The sequence below is a fragment of the Blastomyces dermatitidis genome, assembly GCF_000003525.1.
Source record: "Blastomyces dermatitidis ER-3 genomic scaffold supercont1.1, whole genome shotgun sequence".
In the NCBI taxonomy this organism is placed as follows: Eukaryota; Fungi; Ascomycota; class Eurotiomycetes; order Onygenales; family Ajellomycetaceae; genus Blastomyces; species Blastomyces dermatitidis.
The window spans coordinates 2,059,890-2,079,449 of NW_025544774.1; the positions used below are offsets into that span (position 1 = coordinate 2,059,890).

The 19,560-nt window shown below is 30.5% G+C and overlaps 1 protein-coding gene across 1 annotated transcript; it reads right to left on the reverse strand.

The window, feature by feature from the left end:
* Window positions 1–11,369: 11,369 nt before the first annotated feature.
* Window positions 11,370–11,816, reverse strand: BDCG_16090 (uncharacterized protein; the record flags this gene model as incomplete). Its single annotated transcript, XM_045425359.1, has 1 exon — window positions 11,370–11,816. One exon carries the CDS (start codon window positions 11,814–11,816, stop codon window positions 11,370–11,372), a length of 447 nt encoding a protein of 148 aa, XP_045279097.1.
* Between the last annotated feature and the right edge of the window lie 7,744 nt (window positions 11,817–19,560).

Sequence of the window (19,560 nt, forward strand, 5' to 3'; positions counted from 1 at the left end):
GAATTCATGACAGAAGTTGATCTGAGTAGATGAGCTCTCTCTCTGCATCTCAATTGTTTTCAGGCTGAATACTTCAGCATAACTAGAGAAGCAGATATAGCTTTGTGAGAAATATCTGATCACATACACAGATGATCAGTCTTTAAGACTCTGCTGCAACTGTACATACTCTGATGTTCAGCTTCTCTGAAGTCTGTGCATTTCTGACAGTTTTCATATCAAATGTAACAATTGTCTGTACTGTGAATATAATGCTTTCTGCTTCTTTGAAGAGAGAAATTAATAGTTGTGAGAAGATTGAGTGTCATAAGTGTTGAGAATACAGATGTGAGTTTTCTTTATTTTTTCTTTATTGATCTCTAAATTGTGTTCACAGCCCTGTTTATTTTCTGTTTTTTAGCTTTAATAAGAATATGATTTCTTCTTTTCTTATATACACTGCAGACTGTTCATCCCAGTAGAAACTCATCATCTTATAGACTAGAATTTGTAAATAACAGTGTTAATATCTTTATTATAATCAGGTTCTTAGTGAAGACTGCATCATTCTGACTTATCAGAATTCACAGTATAAAAGTCATATCTCAGCTTCTGCAGATGTCTTATCTGTCTGAATAATTCTTAAGTGAACTTATTCATCTTATCAGAATATTCTTATCACTGAATCTTGAATTAGAGCTCACAATCTCACTTCTCTAAGTCAATAATTTCTTTAATCTAGTATTCTCTTTCACTCTCTAGTACTTTATAAACAGAGTGATGAGTCACAGAATTCTCTTCTAAGAATTTCTTATATTTATGAAGTAAAGAGATATGAAAAACATTGTATATCTGTAATTCAGATAACAGTTTCAATCTGTAGAACTGTGAGCTGACTTTCTTCACAATCTTGTAAGACTCTGTTTACAAGAGATTCAGCTTCTTACTAGATCTCTATGTGATGATGTTTTCTAGACTCAGTCAGACTCTATCATCTTTCTTGAAACTCTTTATAATATGCTTAAAGTCATAGTATCTCTTCTAATACTCTTGAGTCTTTCTCAAGAATTCACAGACTTTCTTCTGAATCTTCTGAATTCTCTCAGTCTGTTTACAAGCATCATCACACTCTATAGTATACTCTTACAGATTTATCAAGATCATCTGTGAATAAGTCTCAGTAAGTATCTCAAAAAGGGTTTTATCTATGCTGACATGTTTTGAGTTGTTGTATATAAACTCTGTGAGTGATAATCAATGCACTCAGTTATTCTGATTATAATTGACAAAGCACTGCAGATACTGTTTCAATATACTTATCAGATATTCTGTCTGATCATCTATCTATTGATAAAAAGTCATGCTTAGATCTTGCAAGATCTTCAGTATAGTTATCAGATCAGATCAGAACTCTTCTATGAAAATTGAATTTCTGTCTGAGATAATATTCACAGACAATTCATACAATCAGACTACATTGCAGATAAAGATGTGAGTCAAATTCTTTGACTTCAAGTTCTTATGAATGAGTATAAAGTGTGTTATCTTGATGAAGTGATTTACTATCATCAGCATACTGTCAAAGCAGGCATTATATATGTTCTTACTTTCAGAGAGGCTCATAAGAGCATTCATTTCTAGCTGTTTTCAAGGTTTCTGTGAAATGAGTAGAGAAGTAAGTTCTTCATATAGTCTGAACTGCACTACTCACAAACTCTGATAAATAGCATAAGAATTCACTATCTTCTTCACAAGTTCTCATATCTTCAGTCAGAAGTATTTTCTTATAAGCAACTCATGAGTTCTAGTATCTGTAAAATAACTCACTAGAGAAGAGTCATGATGTCTTTTAATGAGTTCTATGCATAGAAACTCATTTACAGATACATAAATTCAATTCTCTCTTTGCAAGAGATTATTTAAGTCTCTTTAATTCTTTGTTTCTGCAGAGTTAATCTCTATCATGAGCAGTTTCTGAATATACTGAGTATATTTATTCTTCAGTTGTAGTTCAGACAATCTGAATAGAAGATCTTATAAAGACTTATACTCTGTTTTTTCTTATATCAGGTCTTCTGCAGTGCTTCTCAAAGCTCATAAATTCTTCAGATTATAGATACTCTCTTCAAGAATTCTTGCAGAGATTCTCAGAGTGTTGACTCTCAGTATTGTAGAGAGTAGTTATACAGGCTTCTTTTCTCTCTTTTCTCTCTTCTCTCACAGAGAATTGAGAGACTCTTCAGTCAATCTCTTTATAACACTCAGTTCAAGCATCTTACAAAGCTTTTCTATCTTCTCTAGTCTCTCTGTATCTGTCATTCTGGTCTTCTTAATATAGTCTGATCTGTAAGAGGATTCATTCACTAGGTTCTTAGTTCTCTTAATATATTCTATCTTAAATCAGAACTCACTCAGTCTCTGAGCTCAGTGAATCTGTCATTACAAGAGTTTCTTGATTAAAGTAAACTGTTACAAGCTGTCATGATCAGTTCTAACAGTAATTACTGTCATAAGATTCTCAAAGTAGTAATATCAGTGATGAAAGAATTTCACTATTATAAGAAGCTTCTGATTATGAATGTCATAGTTAATCTTCATGAGTTGTATCTTTCATAAGAAAAAGATCACTGAAACTCAGTTCTTATTTAACTGTAGTTATGAGACTATTTCTGAAATTATAAAGAAGAAGATATCTGTCTTCAATCTGATTAAGAGTAAGAGATCAAAGTGAAATAGTATCACTGTATTCATAAATATCTGTTTTAATCTTATAAAGACTCTGTAAGCTTCTGAGATAAGAAAGTTCTCACAGTTCTTTCTTCTCAACAATCTTTTCATTCTCTATTTATGAAATGACTTCTTCTTGTTTTCACTCTTCAGCATGTCTGTAAGGACCAAGAAGATTCTCACAAATACAAAGATAAACTGTCTATAGAAATTCATAAAGCTCAGAAAGATCTGAATCTCATGAATACTAGTTAACTTCAGTTATAATAGAATAGTCTCAACTCACAAAGATTTCATCTGAATATTATCTACAGTGATTACATATTCTAGGAAATTAATTCAGCAGACACTGAAGTTGCACTTTGTGAGCTTAATATATAGTTCTGTCTTATCTAAGATCTTCAACACACTTTGCACATGCTCAGTATGTTCTTTCTTCTTTATAAAGTACATTATCACATCATTCAGATATATTATTATGAAGATATTCAGATATGTGTGAAGTGTTTTATTGATGAAAGACTGGAATATTATGAAGATATTAGTCAGATTAAAAGACATCACTAGATATTCAAACAATCTCAGTGTGGTTCTAAAGACAGTCTTTCATTCATTCTCAGACTGTATTCACAGTTATATATATACATTGATCACATTCAGTTGTATGAATATGACAGCTCCTGTGAGACAGTTGATTACATTCTCAATCAGAGATAGAAGATAGCAGCTCTTTATTATCTTAAAGTTCAGGTCATGATAGTCTACACATAATCTGAGATCTTCATTCTTCTTCTTCATGAATATTACAGAGACTCTCACAGAGATCTGTAAAGATCAGATGAAGTCATTCTTCTGATTTTTCTTCATATAGATTTGCAAGATCTCTGTCTTATAGTAAGAGAGTTTATAGATTGATTCTCAGAAGGGTTTCTGCTCTTCTATCAAATCTATTATCAGATTCTTCTCACAGTGAGAAGAAAGCTCAGCTGCCTTAGCTGAGCTGAATATCTCTGCAAGATCTCAGTATTTCTCTGATATCTGAAGCTCAGTTTTCATGACTGTGAGATTCTCAGACACTTGTAAAGTTATTATATAAATGAGCTTGTCTTCTCTAATCAACTCTGCAGTATCAACTGCTTCTATCTCTGTGAGTAAGTCTGTTAACACTGATCAGAAGTATAAACCTGACTCATAGACAGCTATGTGCAGATTATATCTTTAAAGTTATACAAGTCTCAAGTACATGTTATCTGCAATATCTGTAATAATCACAGTTTCTGCAAATCTTCTCCAGATTTCAGAGAGATCTTGCAATTCAAAGATGACTCTTATGAGTCTCTCAGTTCTCAGATCTGAGTTCTCATGTTCTGCTTATTATAAGAGCAGATTCTCAGTCTTCATCTTTCAGCTCATTCACTTCACAAGCTTTAGAGACATTACAGTGATCTGGGATTCTGAGTTCATTAATACTTTTCATATCTGTGAGATAGCAGTACTGCAGTGCAGTCTCTCTCTGTAAGTAAGTATTTTCATCAGAGAAGTAACAGATTCAGATGTCAGCTTCAGAGCTCTTAAGAAGGCTGTTACTGACTCTGTTCATAACTTCTCAAATTTCTATTTTGATTTATCTGAACAATTTGTATGAAGATGTTCTGATTTAGAATAGATGAAGTAGAGTCTCTTTTTCTTAATCTCTCTGTTATATACTCTGTTTATAAGAGCTTATGAAGCTCTTTCTCTCTGCTCAGCAGTCAGATATGAATCTCTCTGTATCTTATCATCTTTTCTCAGTAAATCTGTTCTCTGTTATTCTAGCTCTTACAGAGCTGATCAGTGATCTGCTCTTCACAGATCTGTGACTCTCACAGTGATTTATAAGCAGTGAATGAGAGTTATCAGTTTCTTCAGAGTCAAGAACTTAGAGTCTTACTCAATGAGCTTGTTCTGCATATCTTTATTCAGCTTCTTTATAAACATCATTATTCAGATCTTATTTCAGAACTCTGTTTTCACAGATCTCAATTCACATCACAATTTCATAAAGTACTGTGAGTAGTCTTTATCAGATTTCTTATCTCTTTTTCTAATATTAATGATTACAGTTCAGATGTTCTCTGTCTAGCTCACAGAGTCTCTTAACTTATTCTCTAGATAAATCTTGAGAATAGATTATCAGAATCTCTCATAATCATTCTCTAAATAGTTCAGTCAGTTCTTGACTTCAGTGTAATAGAGGTCTGTTATTATATAGATAACAGCTTCTTCATCTTTCATATCACACAGTCAGGCTTGTAAGTCAATTTTAAATACAAACTCACAAAAGCTTTTATAGATTGTGATTCAATAAGTGATCTTAAGTGATTGCAGCTTAAGAAAGTTTCTTTTCAGTTCATGAATATCTCTGAAGATCATGTCTAGAGACTCAGTTCAAGAATGTTTGCAGACAGTAAGCATTTCTTGTAGAAAAATAGCTTAGTTCTGTGAGAGATACTCAAGAATGTTCTTCACTGAGATTGATTCATTCATGAATTCAGAGAGTTTCTCTGTCACAGATGCAGAGAATGATATTCTGTAAGTGATTGATAAGTTCTCTGAGACTTCTTTCATAAGAGTTATTCATGATTCAGATGGCTGCTTCTGAGTGTCTGCAGTAGAGTTCACAGGAATTGAAGTATATGAGTTTCTAGTTCTTTCAGTTATAATGAGTGATTGCTGACTGACTGAGCTTGAAATGTAAGAATAAGTACTCACAGGTGATTATTCAGGTGTTTGCAGCTTGATGTGATATGTACTATTAACTACTAGAAGTATTCACAGTAGAAAGATAAAATGTAGAAATTAAATATATAATAGCATTCAAGCTGAGTTATGAATAGTATTCGTGAACTCCAGTCTATATAGTTGTGTGTAGCCCAGGGCCGCTAGCCCTATTGATTACACAAGAGATAGGAATAGAGGTAAAGAATCCGTAAGAAGCGGGATTTCTTACATTATCTTAATCACAGCTTTCACTGTTAAGTTATAAAACAGTACTGAGAGCTCTCAGGTATACTATAGTGAATCATCATCAAGCTTAAGATATTTATCTCAGAGATTCTCAGATGTTAATTCTCACTGATCTTAGAATTAACAGTTCTCTGAGTGCTTCAAGTTAGATCAGTACTAGAGTGATTGAGATCTAGAATACTTATAAAATAGTGAATCATTATTAAGCTTAACTGATCAGATCTCATCTCTCTCACTCTAGACACTCACTTTCAGAGAATGAGATTTAAAAACTATCTGATTAGAACACTCTGAGTCTAGTAAGAATCTAGATGAGACAAGACTTAGACACTCTTAATAGATGATTAATGTAAGTAAGACTGTGATGATCAATTGATAGACTGAAATACTGAGATTAACAGCTGAAAGATTAGACACTTAACTAGAATTGAGTAGCTCTGATATTATTCTTAGTGAGAATCTCACTTATGAGTGAGCTAATTACAGAAGCTAGCTGAGTGATGACTCTTTAGAGAAAATGATAATCTCTGAAGCAGACTCAAGAGAACAGAGACAGCAGTCAGTTATATAGAGTGTTAAAATATGTATATAGCTTAAGATATAAACTGCAGAGATCTTATTCTGTAACTCTCTTTACTTTATCTTTTTCTTTCAATTTCTTTCTATCTATCTATTTAATGTGTCTATCTTTAAGACTGTATTCTATTTCTCTTTTTCTTTGTCATGATATTGTCAAATGATTTCAAAGTATCAGAAGATGTTAAGACACTGTAATTTGTAAACAGTTTTTGTATTCTAAGCTGAAATTTTCTGATTTTATATATCTGAAATTGATGAATGTATAATAGTTAACTTTACAGATATAGAAAAAACCCTGAGAATTAAAATTTCTCAGGTAAATATTATAGTCTCTGACTGTATACATCTATAATTGAAGAATAATAATAATAATAATAATAACTTCTGAAATCTACTGAGAGTATTAACCAGTTCAAAGAGTGTAACTATTTATTCAAAGAGACTATAATATGTTTGAAATACTGTAAGCTATTCATCTTCTTCAGTGATATGAATTTTATAAAACACAGTAATGACATCTAGTTTTGTAAATTATTGAGCTTATTTAATACAAGTTAGAGTTTTATTGATAAGAGATAAAGAATAGTGAGTCTTCTTAATTAATCTGTTCAATTCTTAATAGTTCACACAGAATTGAAGTTCTTTATCTAATTTCTTTGTAAAGAGAATAGAAGCTGCAGTAAAAGAGTTACTAATACATATGAATTTCTTATTTAACAGATTATTGAGTGTCTTCTGAAGAAGAAGAAGTTCATCTTAAAACATATTATAAAGAGAGTCTTATGATGACTTGAAATTCTTATCATTCTTCTTTTCTAACTTGATACTGTGATCTACTTCTGAGTCTTGTAAAGAGAATATATTTATAGTATTATCTTATCAGAAGATATCTAGATATTTATAATATTATTAAAAGAGTTTTGTATGAGAATCTGTTATTATAGTATAGAATAACTTCTCTAGAGCTTTCTTAATATCAGTCAGACTAATGAAATAGATTATTATATAGTTCTGCTATCAGTGATCTTTTCAGCAACTTTCTTTTCAGAGTATTTCATAGATATTGACAGAGATCTGTGTCAGATTCATAGTCTTGTGAATGTTATCTTTATAAACTCTATCATTGACAAACTGACCGTGTGACCGTGTCTGAGACCAGAATCAGAATTTTTGATAGTTTCATTATCAATTCAACAGATTTCATTACACAGTTCTAATATTAAATAGTAGTCTCATACTGTTTCAGTGAGACTTACTGTCTACTCTTATCACATTTTTCAAATGAGATCATGATTTTCACTTCTCAATTTAAATTATTTTTATTGCTTTAAATGACTTTAAATCTTATTTAAGTGTTATCAAAAAGTGTTACTTTTTAAAAAATTAAAAATAGTCTAAAAAAAACCTTAAAATGTCTAAAAATAGTAACTTTATGTCAAGAATGGAACTAAATGAGATCAAATAGAATCACTTTCTCATTTTTTTCAAGTCATGGTTTCATTTTGAGATCTGATATATAGTCACTTTGCATGTTTATTTAATAATTAGTCCTAGCAGGATTCACGCCAAGAAATGTATGAAATCAGACCAAATGAGATCAAACATGAAATTCATAGTTCCAGCGGCTAGTCTAATCATTGTTAGAAAATATTAAGCTCCTGTTTCAAGTGTTTAATAAAATGCCTTATTCAGATAGTCAGGTCAGTTCTAATATAAGATTATAATTAAGATTAGTAACTTCATATACATAGATATCTTTAGACTGACTGTGTGACTGTGTCTGAGATCAGAACCAGATTTTTTGATAGTTCTATTATCAATTCAACTGATCTCATTACACAGTTTTAACATTAGATAGTAATCTTATACTGTCTCAGTGAGACTTACTGTCTACTCTTGTCACATTTTTCAAATGAGATCATGATTTTCACTTCTCAATTTAAATTATTTTTATTGCTTTAAATGACTTTAAATCTTATTTAAGTGTTATCAAAAAGTGTTACTTTTTAAAAAATTAAAAATAGTTCAAAAAAAATCTTAAAATGTTTAAAAATAGTAACTTTATACTAAGAATGAGACTAAATGAGATTAAATGAGATCACTTTCTCATTTTTTTCAAGTTATGATTTCATTTTAAGATCTCATATATAGTCACTTTGCATGTTTTTTTAATCACTAGTCTCAGTGAGATTCACATCAAGAAATGTATAAGACCAGACTAAATGAGATCAAATGTGAAATTCATGATCTCAGTGATCAGTCTAGATATCTTCATGTTAATATTCTCTAACATTTATGTTCAACTTCATCATGTAATGAGTATAAATGTCTTTTAAGTCATCAAATTCTGTGAGAAGTCAGGGTTTTAATAAGAGAATATACTGAAGATTGTAACTTCTTATAACTGAAGATTTAATTATTATATAATAACATAGACTGCTGTCTATCATGACTTTCATATTATATATATTATCAATCACAGTAGATACAAGAATTACATTCATTATCATTTTCTCTTTAAATTATTATCATTCAATCTCTTCAAGCTTCTGTTTATGAATTTGAATAGAAGCTAATCTTTTCTCTGTTTTATCAGAGTATTCTTATAGTTATCTTCTAAAACCTTCTCTAATATAATGTGATTAATATGAACAGATTATTATTATTATTATTATTATTATTATTATTCTTTCATTATACTTATATGCAAGCAGAGCTAGACTGATCATATGACCGTGTCTGAGATCAGAATCAGATTTTTTGATAGTTTCATTATCAATTCAACTGATCTCATTACATGGTTTTAACATTAGATAGTAGTCTTATACTGTCTCAGTGAAACTTACTGTCTACTCTTATTACATTTTTCAAATGAGATCATGATTTTCACTTCTCAATTTAAATTATTTTTATTGCTTTAAATGACTTTAAATCTCATTTGAGCATTATCAAAAAGTGTTACTTTTTCAAAAATTAAAAATAGTCTAAAAAAAACCTTAAAATGTCTAAAAATAGTAACTTTATGCCAAGAATGAGACTAAATGAAATCAAATAAAATCACTTTCTCATTTTTTTCAAGTCATGATTTCATTTTAAGATCTGATATATAGTTACTTTACATGTTTTTTTGATAGTTAGTCTCAGCAGAATTCATGTCAAGAAATGTATGAGATCAGATCAAATGAGATCAAATATGAAATTTATAATCTCAGTGACCAGTCTAAGCAGAGCTTATGATAAGTTCTTACATGATGTTAAATACAGGTCAAGTATTGATTATATAGAAGAAAATACAGGTGTTGAGACTATGTCAAGATAATAAGAACATAGAAAATACAAAGAAGTGACAATTAGATACATGTGATAATAACTTCTCAGTCTAGAAACATAGAGTGATTTTATTGAAGTGATTTGTACATCTCTGTATTTATTAGAAATCTGAGGTGCTTGAGTTCCGGATTTAATGTATCCCCTGCGGGTTTCGAACTCACACACCTTGGTTTCTCATATCAAGGCGCTACCGGGTGACCGCATTAATCATACGGCCACCGGGGCAATATGAACAGACACTGATTCATTCTTTAAGTGAGAAGATATATAGACTGATTGACAGTTAAAAGCAATGTACTCTGATCAGTTACAGTTAATACATACTTCTTATTAATATTAATTAGTGACTTCTTCAGAAGTAATCTCAGAGACTCAGAAGTCTGTTTAAATAATAAAGACTCTTACTTATATATAGATATTTAAGTCTACTCAGTTCATAGCATCTGTATTATTATTATTATTTCTCAGTACAGATGTATAAGTAACTCAGTTATTTCTCAGTACAGATATATAAGTGTAATATCTTCTATCACTGTTCTATATACTCTTAAGCTTGATAAGATAATTGTTTAATATCTGAAGCTGTGTATAGAAGTCTTTATAAGTTAAGTCTTTGTTTACACTTATAAAAGTCTGTAAGAGTTTAAAAGTTAATATCTTCTTAAATATACTAATCTTTATTCAATTCTCTCAAGATTGATTACCTACTTCTAAGATTTTAATGTCAAAGTCAGAGATAAATATTGTAAGAGAAGTGTTTCTCTGTCAGATACTCTGTAATTAATCTAATACTTTCTATTATACAGCAGTGTCTTGAAACAGAATATTAAGATATTTAATAATATTATTAGATGTTTATAACACTAATTTACATACTTTTATTCATGAATAAAACTTCTATTTTATACAATTCTTCAATTATTCATTAATATACTAATCTTAATTGATTAGTGAACTGATGATATCTTTATTCATACTTAGTTTCATAAGTATTTTCATTCTTCATAATGAGTAGAGAGTGAGATTGAAAGTATTGAAATATATAGAAGTATCTAAGTATTCTTTCAGCACTTTTATATTTAATTCTATAGATGTTAAAATTACATGAATTTCTTATTAAGTTAATTATTGAATTTTCTTATATTAAAGTTATTAAGTTATATGTATATTAGCTATCTATTACTATTGTAATTTTAACATTACTTAGAGTTACTGTGATATTACTTCTATACTTATATTTAAGAGTTCTCTTATATTATTATTAAACATGTTATTCATTGAGTGTATAATATCTATGAAATCTTGAAGAAGTGTAATTATATGAATATTTTATATATCTGAGTGTTAGAACTCTTAAATCTTTTACTAATATTCTCTTTATAAGATCTTATTATGAGATTAGAGTGACTAATAAGTAAGCTTCTATCTGAAAACTCAGTATTCACTTAACTATATTTCTCTTTCTTATGTATTATTACATGTTCAGATATCTCTTAATAAATAATCATTTCTAATGAGAAGATGATACATGAATAATTATTTCTAATAAGAAGATAATAAATATTTTTCTAGTATAAGAGATCTACACTGAATAGATTGATATAATATATAGATCTTATATAATAAAGAGAAAAACATTAGAGAAGAAAAGAAAGAAAAAGTGTGAAAATCAGTGATCAGAGTGAATATTTATACATGTATATAGTAGTATACATAGTGAAACTTCAGAATGAAAGAATAGAGGTTTTTTATACATAATAAAGCTTCAGAGTGGATGATATGTTATACAACCGCTCCACCACGAACTCGCTCGATTTTTCGAATAAGAACCCGCCGATAGATCCATCGAAAAGCCCTCGATCATACGAGCATTTTGACCCCATCGCCGACCGCATACCCCGTGTGGTGGTGGAGTTATCCAGCCAAACGTGAACCGGACGTTGTTCGAAGCTCCTGTGTGGGATTATCCCCCGTTCTCCCCTACCACACCACAACCCCGGGCCAGAGTGCCATACAAATTGTAAGGTGAAGTGACCTAGCCATATGCACCAATCTTCTCGATTTTGGAAGACCCCCGACCTGTAGTTGTGGAGATATCCGAGGAGCGACCTCCGCGAAAACCCTGTCCATCTTTGATGTTCCAAAACACCAACGCCAAGTCTCACCCTCGTACCGCCCTTCCCAATCTGGCCCATCCCCGGCAGAAAAATACAAAAAGATACCTCGGCGATAATATCAAGCACATAATCAACGGACTCTTCTGAAGTGCAACCTCCACAGTCCGCCGCCAGTGTATCTAGACTTCAACACCAAGTCTCACCCCTGTACTACCCCTCTCAATCTGGCCCATCCCCAGCAGAACGATACAAAAAGATACCTCGGCAACAGTATTCAATACATAACCAGTGGACAACGAGTCAACAGCACATCAACAACTATAAAATCAGTATACCCCAAGGTCTGACTGAGCCTTTGATCCCTGCACAGTGAGATATATTAAATCTAGTTTTAATACCTCAATATTCAATAGATTCTGCAAGGGATTGAGAACAGCAACACTAGGTTTCTATTGAATTTGAGAATTAACTCTATATTGATATAATCATTGACAAAGTCTTCTATTTTGAGATATAAATAACCAGTTCCTCTACATCTCGCTGGCAATATTTATATTATCATATAGAAACAGACTTATATTCTCTATAATATCAAGACCCTGAAGAGGGAAAGTCTTGGTAGGGGGTATACAGTAGTGCATATCTTAGCAGTTTCTATCTCATTCTTCTGCAGCAGTTAATGCAAAAAAAAAAAAGATCTTAGAAATAGTTTTTTACTTCTCTTGAAAAAGTAAGGTGTTTTTCTCTGAGTTTTACACAATATTCTTACAAAGAATTAAAAACAGAGTTGTTTTCTGTCATAATTTCATATTCTTTTAAGTAAGAATTACTATTTCAGTGACTGAAGAGCTTTCATTAATACTTAATTCTTTTTTACACTCTTTATTAACTGATTTGAGTTGCACACTTGTTGTGTGAGGAGAATTGAATGATTTAGAATAAAATTGAATAGTTTTAATCAATTTCTCTGCAAAAAATTGATTTATTTTTTGTCAGTTTTTCTCTCAAAAACTGTCATATTATCTGATTTATTATCAATTGATATCATACTTTTCCTCACTGTATCCCAAGAAAGAGATTGTAAAGATTTTATTGATTTATCTTAAAAATCAATTTTAGTTTATTAGATTCTCTTCAAAAATCTAACCTAGTTACTGAACTAGTGTGAAAAAAATCAGGTGTTTTATACACAAAAGTCTTTTATTCTTCTTTTGAAACAGTCTGACCAACTTTTCAATTGAAAACAGACTTAGAAATATCTCAATTGAAACAGTCTGATCAACTTTTCATTGAGTGAAAACAATGAGTTCAAAAATACGCTCAGTTGATGTGGAAAAAGATGCTTTCTCAAATGCTATTCCTGAGATTGAAATTCTGAAGAGAAGAAAGAAAGAAGAAATAGAGAAATAACAAGTTCTTGAAATACAGGAACTTGAAAAAGCAAGCAAGATTCTTGGAAAGCAGTGTCTGAGTGAGATGAATGAAGAAGTTCTGTTAATTCTTCATGCTCAGGCCAGACAACTACAGGAGGTGATCAAGTTCAAACTTGGAATCTCAAACACAGTTCAAAAAACCTTGAAAATTCCTAGTACAATCACTGACTCTTCATCTTACTCTTCTTCTTTCTTTCTTCCTACTCCTTCTTCTTCTTTGAATCAGAAGAAAACATATGCTCAAGCAGCTGAATCTGCTGTCTCTAAATCTGCTGTCTCAAAACCTGCTCAAAATCCTGAGAAAACTGAGAAGAATACTGCTCATGCCTCTATTCATAGAAAAGTGGAAAAGAAAATGCAAAAAGAGAAAAACTTCCAAATCTCTAGAAATAGAAGACTCATTCTCAAAGTCTCAAACCAGGACATTCTGCAAAGAAACAAGCTAAACTCAAATCTCATTTTCAGAATCAGAAATGAAATTAATCAGCAGTTCTTTTCTCAGTTGATGACTGATATTGAAGTTCAAAAACCAGTTATAGCTTCAATTGAGCCATCATTCTTTGGAAACTCTATTATTCTGACTACAATGCCTGAATTCAGTGCTGAATTCCTTATTCAGAATGAGAATCTCTGAAAGTCAGCAGTAGAATCATTGCTAAACACAACAATTCTATCTGAAAGAGATGAAAAGTGGGGCAAATTCATTCTTCATGATATTCCAGTTGAAATTTTTGACTGTGAAGAAGGAATGCTACTTCTCAAAAATGAATTGGAAGAATACAACTCCATTCAACTGAGAAAGGAGCCTGTATGACTAAATTCAATTGAGTTCAGACAAAGCAGGAGAAATGCCTCTGTTCTAGTATATACAAAAACACTTGAACAGTCAAAGATCTCTGAAGTAAGAGTAGCAGGTTTGAAAATGAGAGTTCATGAATACAAAGACTCAAGAATGAATCTCAAAGCTCAAACACAGTGTTCAAACTGTCAAAGATATGGACACTTTGCAATCTCATGTTTTAGAGACTCAAAATGTGCATTCTGTGCCAGAGATCACAAAACTAGTGAGCATAAATGTGAAACATGCTCAAAAAGAGGTGAAATTTGTCAACATACTCTGCTTAAGTGCTCTAATTGCAAAGAAAAACATGCATCTAGCTCTAAAGAATGTATGTTTGCTCCTAGAACTCAAAAGAACTGGAGAAAAGATAAAGCTCAAAGTCAATCTAGAACTGAAGAGAAGAGTCAAGCCAGTAAACTCACAACTGCAAGCTCAAAAAGAAGAAACTCTCAATTATCTAAGTCTTCAAACTCCAATTCTCCAGCAAAATGTAAACAGAATTTGAATCCTCAAACTCCTGTTAAGATTAGAGAATTGAGAAATGACTCTGATGATAAACTAGATATAATGCAAGCAGTTGAGATTCCTACTTTTCAGAACAGTTATAATCTACTATCTAATGATAGTGATTAGATTCTTCTCTACTCTCTTTTAGTATGAATATACAACAAAAACAACAAAAAAAGTTTAAAAACTCTTCAAAAATCACATTTATTCAAAATAATGTGAATAGAAACTCAAATTGCATTTATTCTTGTCTTCAAATTACATTTGAACAAAAAGTTGATTTTGTACTGCTTCAGGAGCCGAATTTTGATGCTGAGTAAAAATATGTCATTTCTCATTCAAGCTACTACTGCTTTTTACCTCAAAAGTCTGAGATAAAGTCAAGAGTAGTGATCTATGGAAGAAAGAGATCAAGATATCAATTTAATCTAAGATTTGATATCATGTCTGACCCTGATATTCTGGTGGGTGATATTATAGATAAAGAAAATGAGTTTGATACTATACAGCTCATAAATATCTATAATGAAAAGTCATTGAAGGAAAATAACAATATCTGGACAATTGATAGAGGATTTCTGAACATAACTCCATCAAGAAACTCTATAATTGCAGGAGATTTCAATGCACATCATCCCTGATGGAATTCAGAATGCAAGAGAGCAGTGAGAGCTGATAATCTGGTTGAATGGACCTTTGAGCATTCAATAGATTTGGTTAATAAGTCTGATCAACAAACATTCTTTAGAAAAGACATGAAACAGAAGTCTATTATAGATCTAACATTCATGTCACAAAATCTAATGGAAAGAAGACTTGTAAACTGGTTTATTGATTCAAATGAGACATCAGGATCAGGTCATGAGATTATTCAATTTGATATTGAACTGAGTGAAAAACAAATGAGTGAAAATCCTCTTCTCTCTAATCAGTATAACTTTGAAAAAGCTGATTGAAAAGCAGTTGAAGAAAGCATAAAACTGTTAAAATCTGAAAGACAGAATGAGCTATATTGAAATTCTGGTCAAGATATCTCAAATGAAATGCTTGAGAATAGAGTGAAGCTTATTACATCTATCATTCTAACAAGTGTTAGAGATAATATTTCAAAAAGAAAATCTTCTGAGTATTCAAAACCTTGATGGAATGAGAATATCTCATCTAAAAGAAAAGAATTAGCTACTGCTAGAAGAGATTGGAAGAATGATGTAATATCTGATGAAGAGTTCAAAACTGTCAGAAATGAATATTTTTCAGATATTAAAAGAGCTAAAACAGACTGCTGGAATAAATTTCTTGAAGAAGCACAAGGGAAGAAAGTTTTTAAAGCTTTTAACTATACTAAAACAAGAAGTGTAGCAAAACTTCCAGCTCTAGAATATGAGTTTCAGAATGAATCATATACAGCAAACTCTTTTGAGGAAAAATGTCAAGCTTTCATGAGAATTCTCTTTCAGAACTCACCAGATTCAGATTCAGATTCAGAGGAAGAGAATTTATCACTTCTCAACTACATTGATGAAAATGACTGGGAATGGCCTGATCTTACACAAGATGAATTAGAGTCAGCTATCTTCTCAAGTTCTGTTAAAACTGCTGCAGGTCCAGATTCAATTAATCACTTGATTATTCAAAATACATATTCCTACTTAAAGAATGAATATTTTAAGCTCTTTTTCAATCTCTTGAAAAATGGATATCATTCTGAATGCTGGAGAGAAGTCACTGGAGTGATTCTTGCAAAACCTAATAGAAAAACTTCAATTCCTAAGTCATATAGAGTAATATCTCTATTGAACTGTTTAGGAAAGGTTTTAGAAAAGATAATAGCTACTCGACTATCTTTTATAAGCTCTATAGATGATTCTCTTTTATTCAGTGAACAAATGAGAGGTAGAAAACAGTGTTCTGCAATTGACACTGTTCTCTCAGTTGTTCATGATATTCAAATAGCAAAGCATGAGGGTCTGGTCTCAACTGCAGTTTTTATTGATATAAAAGGAGTGTTTGATCATGTTTCAAAGTCAAAGTTAATTCAGACATTGAAGATATTAAAACTGCCACTTTCCCTAATAAAATGAGTTAACTGTTTTATGTCTAAAAGAATTATACAACTCTTCTTTGATGGAATGAAACAAGACAAGACTGAGATAAAAATAGGAGTATCACAGAGGTCTCCAATCTCACCCATTTTATTTGCAATATACACTGCATATCTATTCAAAAATAGAAATATGAGAATAGTGCGATCTCTGAGTTATGTGGATGATATTGGTCTAGTCTACAGCTCAAAAACTATCAAAGAGAATTTGAAAGTAATTGAAGAAGCTGCAAAGGAAATCTTTGTTAGAGCAGATATCAATCAAATTCAATTTGATATGAATAAAACTGAGTTAATTCATTTCTTTTCTAGATTCAATGAGAAAGAACTATCTCTAACTCTTTTAAATAGAGAGATTAAACCCAGTGTAAATGTCAAATGATTAGAAGTATGATTAAACTCCAAGTTGAATTTTAAATATCACATTCAACAAAGAACTGTCAAGGCAGAAAGACTATTGAACAACATAATCAGACTATCAAATACAGAGAGAGGTCTATCCTTCCAGGCTATGAGACAGTTATATATAGCCTGTATTACATCAGTAGCTGATTATGGAGTTCAAGTTTGGTGAAATAATCAAGGGAATTTCACTGAACTCTTTCAAAGTCTGTAAAACAGAGCCTTGAGAAGAATTCTGGGAGCATTTAAATCATCTCCTATTAAAGCAATGGAAATTGAAGCTTCAATTCCTTCTCCTACTATTAGATTTGAAAAGGCCTGTATGAACTATGCTCTGAGAGTTGTAAAGATGAGCTCAAATCATATAATCAGAGAAAGAGTCTCTTCTTCATTTCCATCAATTAACTCTGGAAATGAACTGGATTGGAATAGATTTCTTGATTGAAATGAAAATAATTCTTCAAAGAAAATGCCTTCTCAACTGTACAGACTATGCTCTCTGATTAAAAATCAATTTTCTTCTTTAAATGTTGAAAAAGTTGATCATGAGAAGTTATCTCCCTGGAGAAAAAAGCTTGAATCTCTTATAGACTTACAAATAAGTGAACTATCAAAAGAGAAAGAATATGAACAGCATTTGAAGAGAATTTCTACAATCAATATAAAAGACTCTATTCTGATTTATTCAGATGACTCAAAAAATGAGAACTTGAACAGATTGGGCGCAGGCATTGCTTATACTGAAGATAATATTAATTTTATCTCAGATTTCTGGAATCTAGACTCTGAATGTGAAGTCTTTGATGCTGAACTATTTGCAATAGTGAAAGCTTTCAAACTCATTGAAATAAAATCTTATAAAAGAGGAAATTGTTTGAAAGAGACATGAATATTCTCTGATAGTCAAGCTGCTTTAAAAAGACTTAGAAATAGTCAGATTCATAATGATCAAATGAATCTTGAACTGATCTTAAACTCTGTTTTAAAAATTCAAGAGAGAAGAACATCAAAGCTGAGAATTCATCTGCACTGAGTTCCTGCTCATATGAATATTCATGACAATGAATTGGCTGATTCAGCTGCAAAAAAGGGTGCAGAATTAAGCAGATCTATTCAAAAAATTGTGTTCTGGTCTTTTATAAAGAGAAAAATAAAAGAATCTTGTTTAGATAAGTGAAATGAAAGCTGGCAGAAACAAAAGAAGAGTATACATTATTCAAGATTTGAAACAAAACCCAAGTGAAAATCTTGTTCAATTAAATGTAAAAAGAAAATATTCTCATCTATAATACAGCTGAAACTAGGACATGGCTATTTCAAATCTTATATACAAAGATTTGATGATAGATTTGACTTAATAGAATGCTCATTCTGCAATACAAATGAGAATCCTGAGCATATTATAATACACTGTGCATTATACAATAGTCTCAGAGTCAGATTGAAAGAGAAGTATGATCTAAATCAATTAAATATGAGATTCTTATTCTCAACTGAGACAGGAATTAAATACTTAATAGACTTTCTATCAGAAACTCAAGCAGCTACAAGAAAATGGCTAAATTCAGAATTATCTGAATATGAAGAGGAGGAAATCAATCAGATATAGTCTGTTAAAACAGCTATACACTCTCTTTTAAGAATTTGTTTTGTTATAGTCTCTCTTTACTTTTTCTTTTTCTGTATCTTTTTCTTTCAATTTCTTTCTATCTATCTATTTAATGTGTCTATCTTTGAGACTGTGTTCTTTCTCTCTTTTCTTTTGTCATGATATTGTCAAATGGTTACAAAGTATCAAAAGATGTTAAAACACTGTAATTTGTAAACAGTTTTTGTATTCTGGGCTGGAATTTTCTGATTTTGTATATCTGAAATTGATGAATGTACAATAGTTAACTTTACAGACATAGAAAAAACCCTGAGAACTAAAGTTCTCAGGTAGATGTCATAGTCTCTGACTGCATACATCTATAATTGAAGAATAATAATAATAATAATAAGCTTCAGAGTGAAAGAATAGAAATTTCATAGATTTTCAGCTAAGAATTAATAACTGAGAATCAGAGTAGTAGAAATCTGTAAAGTGTAATGAAATAATCTATATAATTAATCAGACACAGCTTATTATAGAAATTAAATATTTAATAAATTTTTCATTAGAAACTTAAATAATTATAATAAAAAAACTATATTTAAAACTATTTAAATATAAAGAAATAAAAATTGATTAAATATAATTTATTAAAATAATTATATATTATTTTATTTTTTTATATTTTTTTTATATGTCTTTTTATATATTTATTAATATATATTTATTTTTAAAACTTTATTTCTTTTCTTTTATCATATTATTTTTTAAATAATTTTAAAAATATTAGAAAATGTTAAAAATACTGTAATTTATAAAAGATTTTTATATTCTGAGCTGAAATTTTCTGATTTAATATATCTGAAATTAATAAATATATAATAGTTAGCTTTATAAATACTAGAAAAACTCTGAGAATTAAAAGTTTTCAGATAAATGTTATAGTC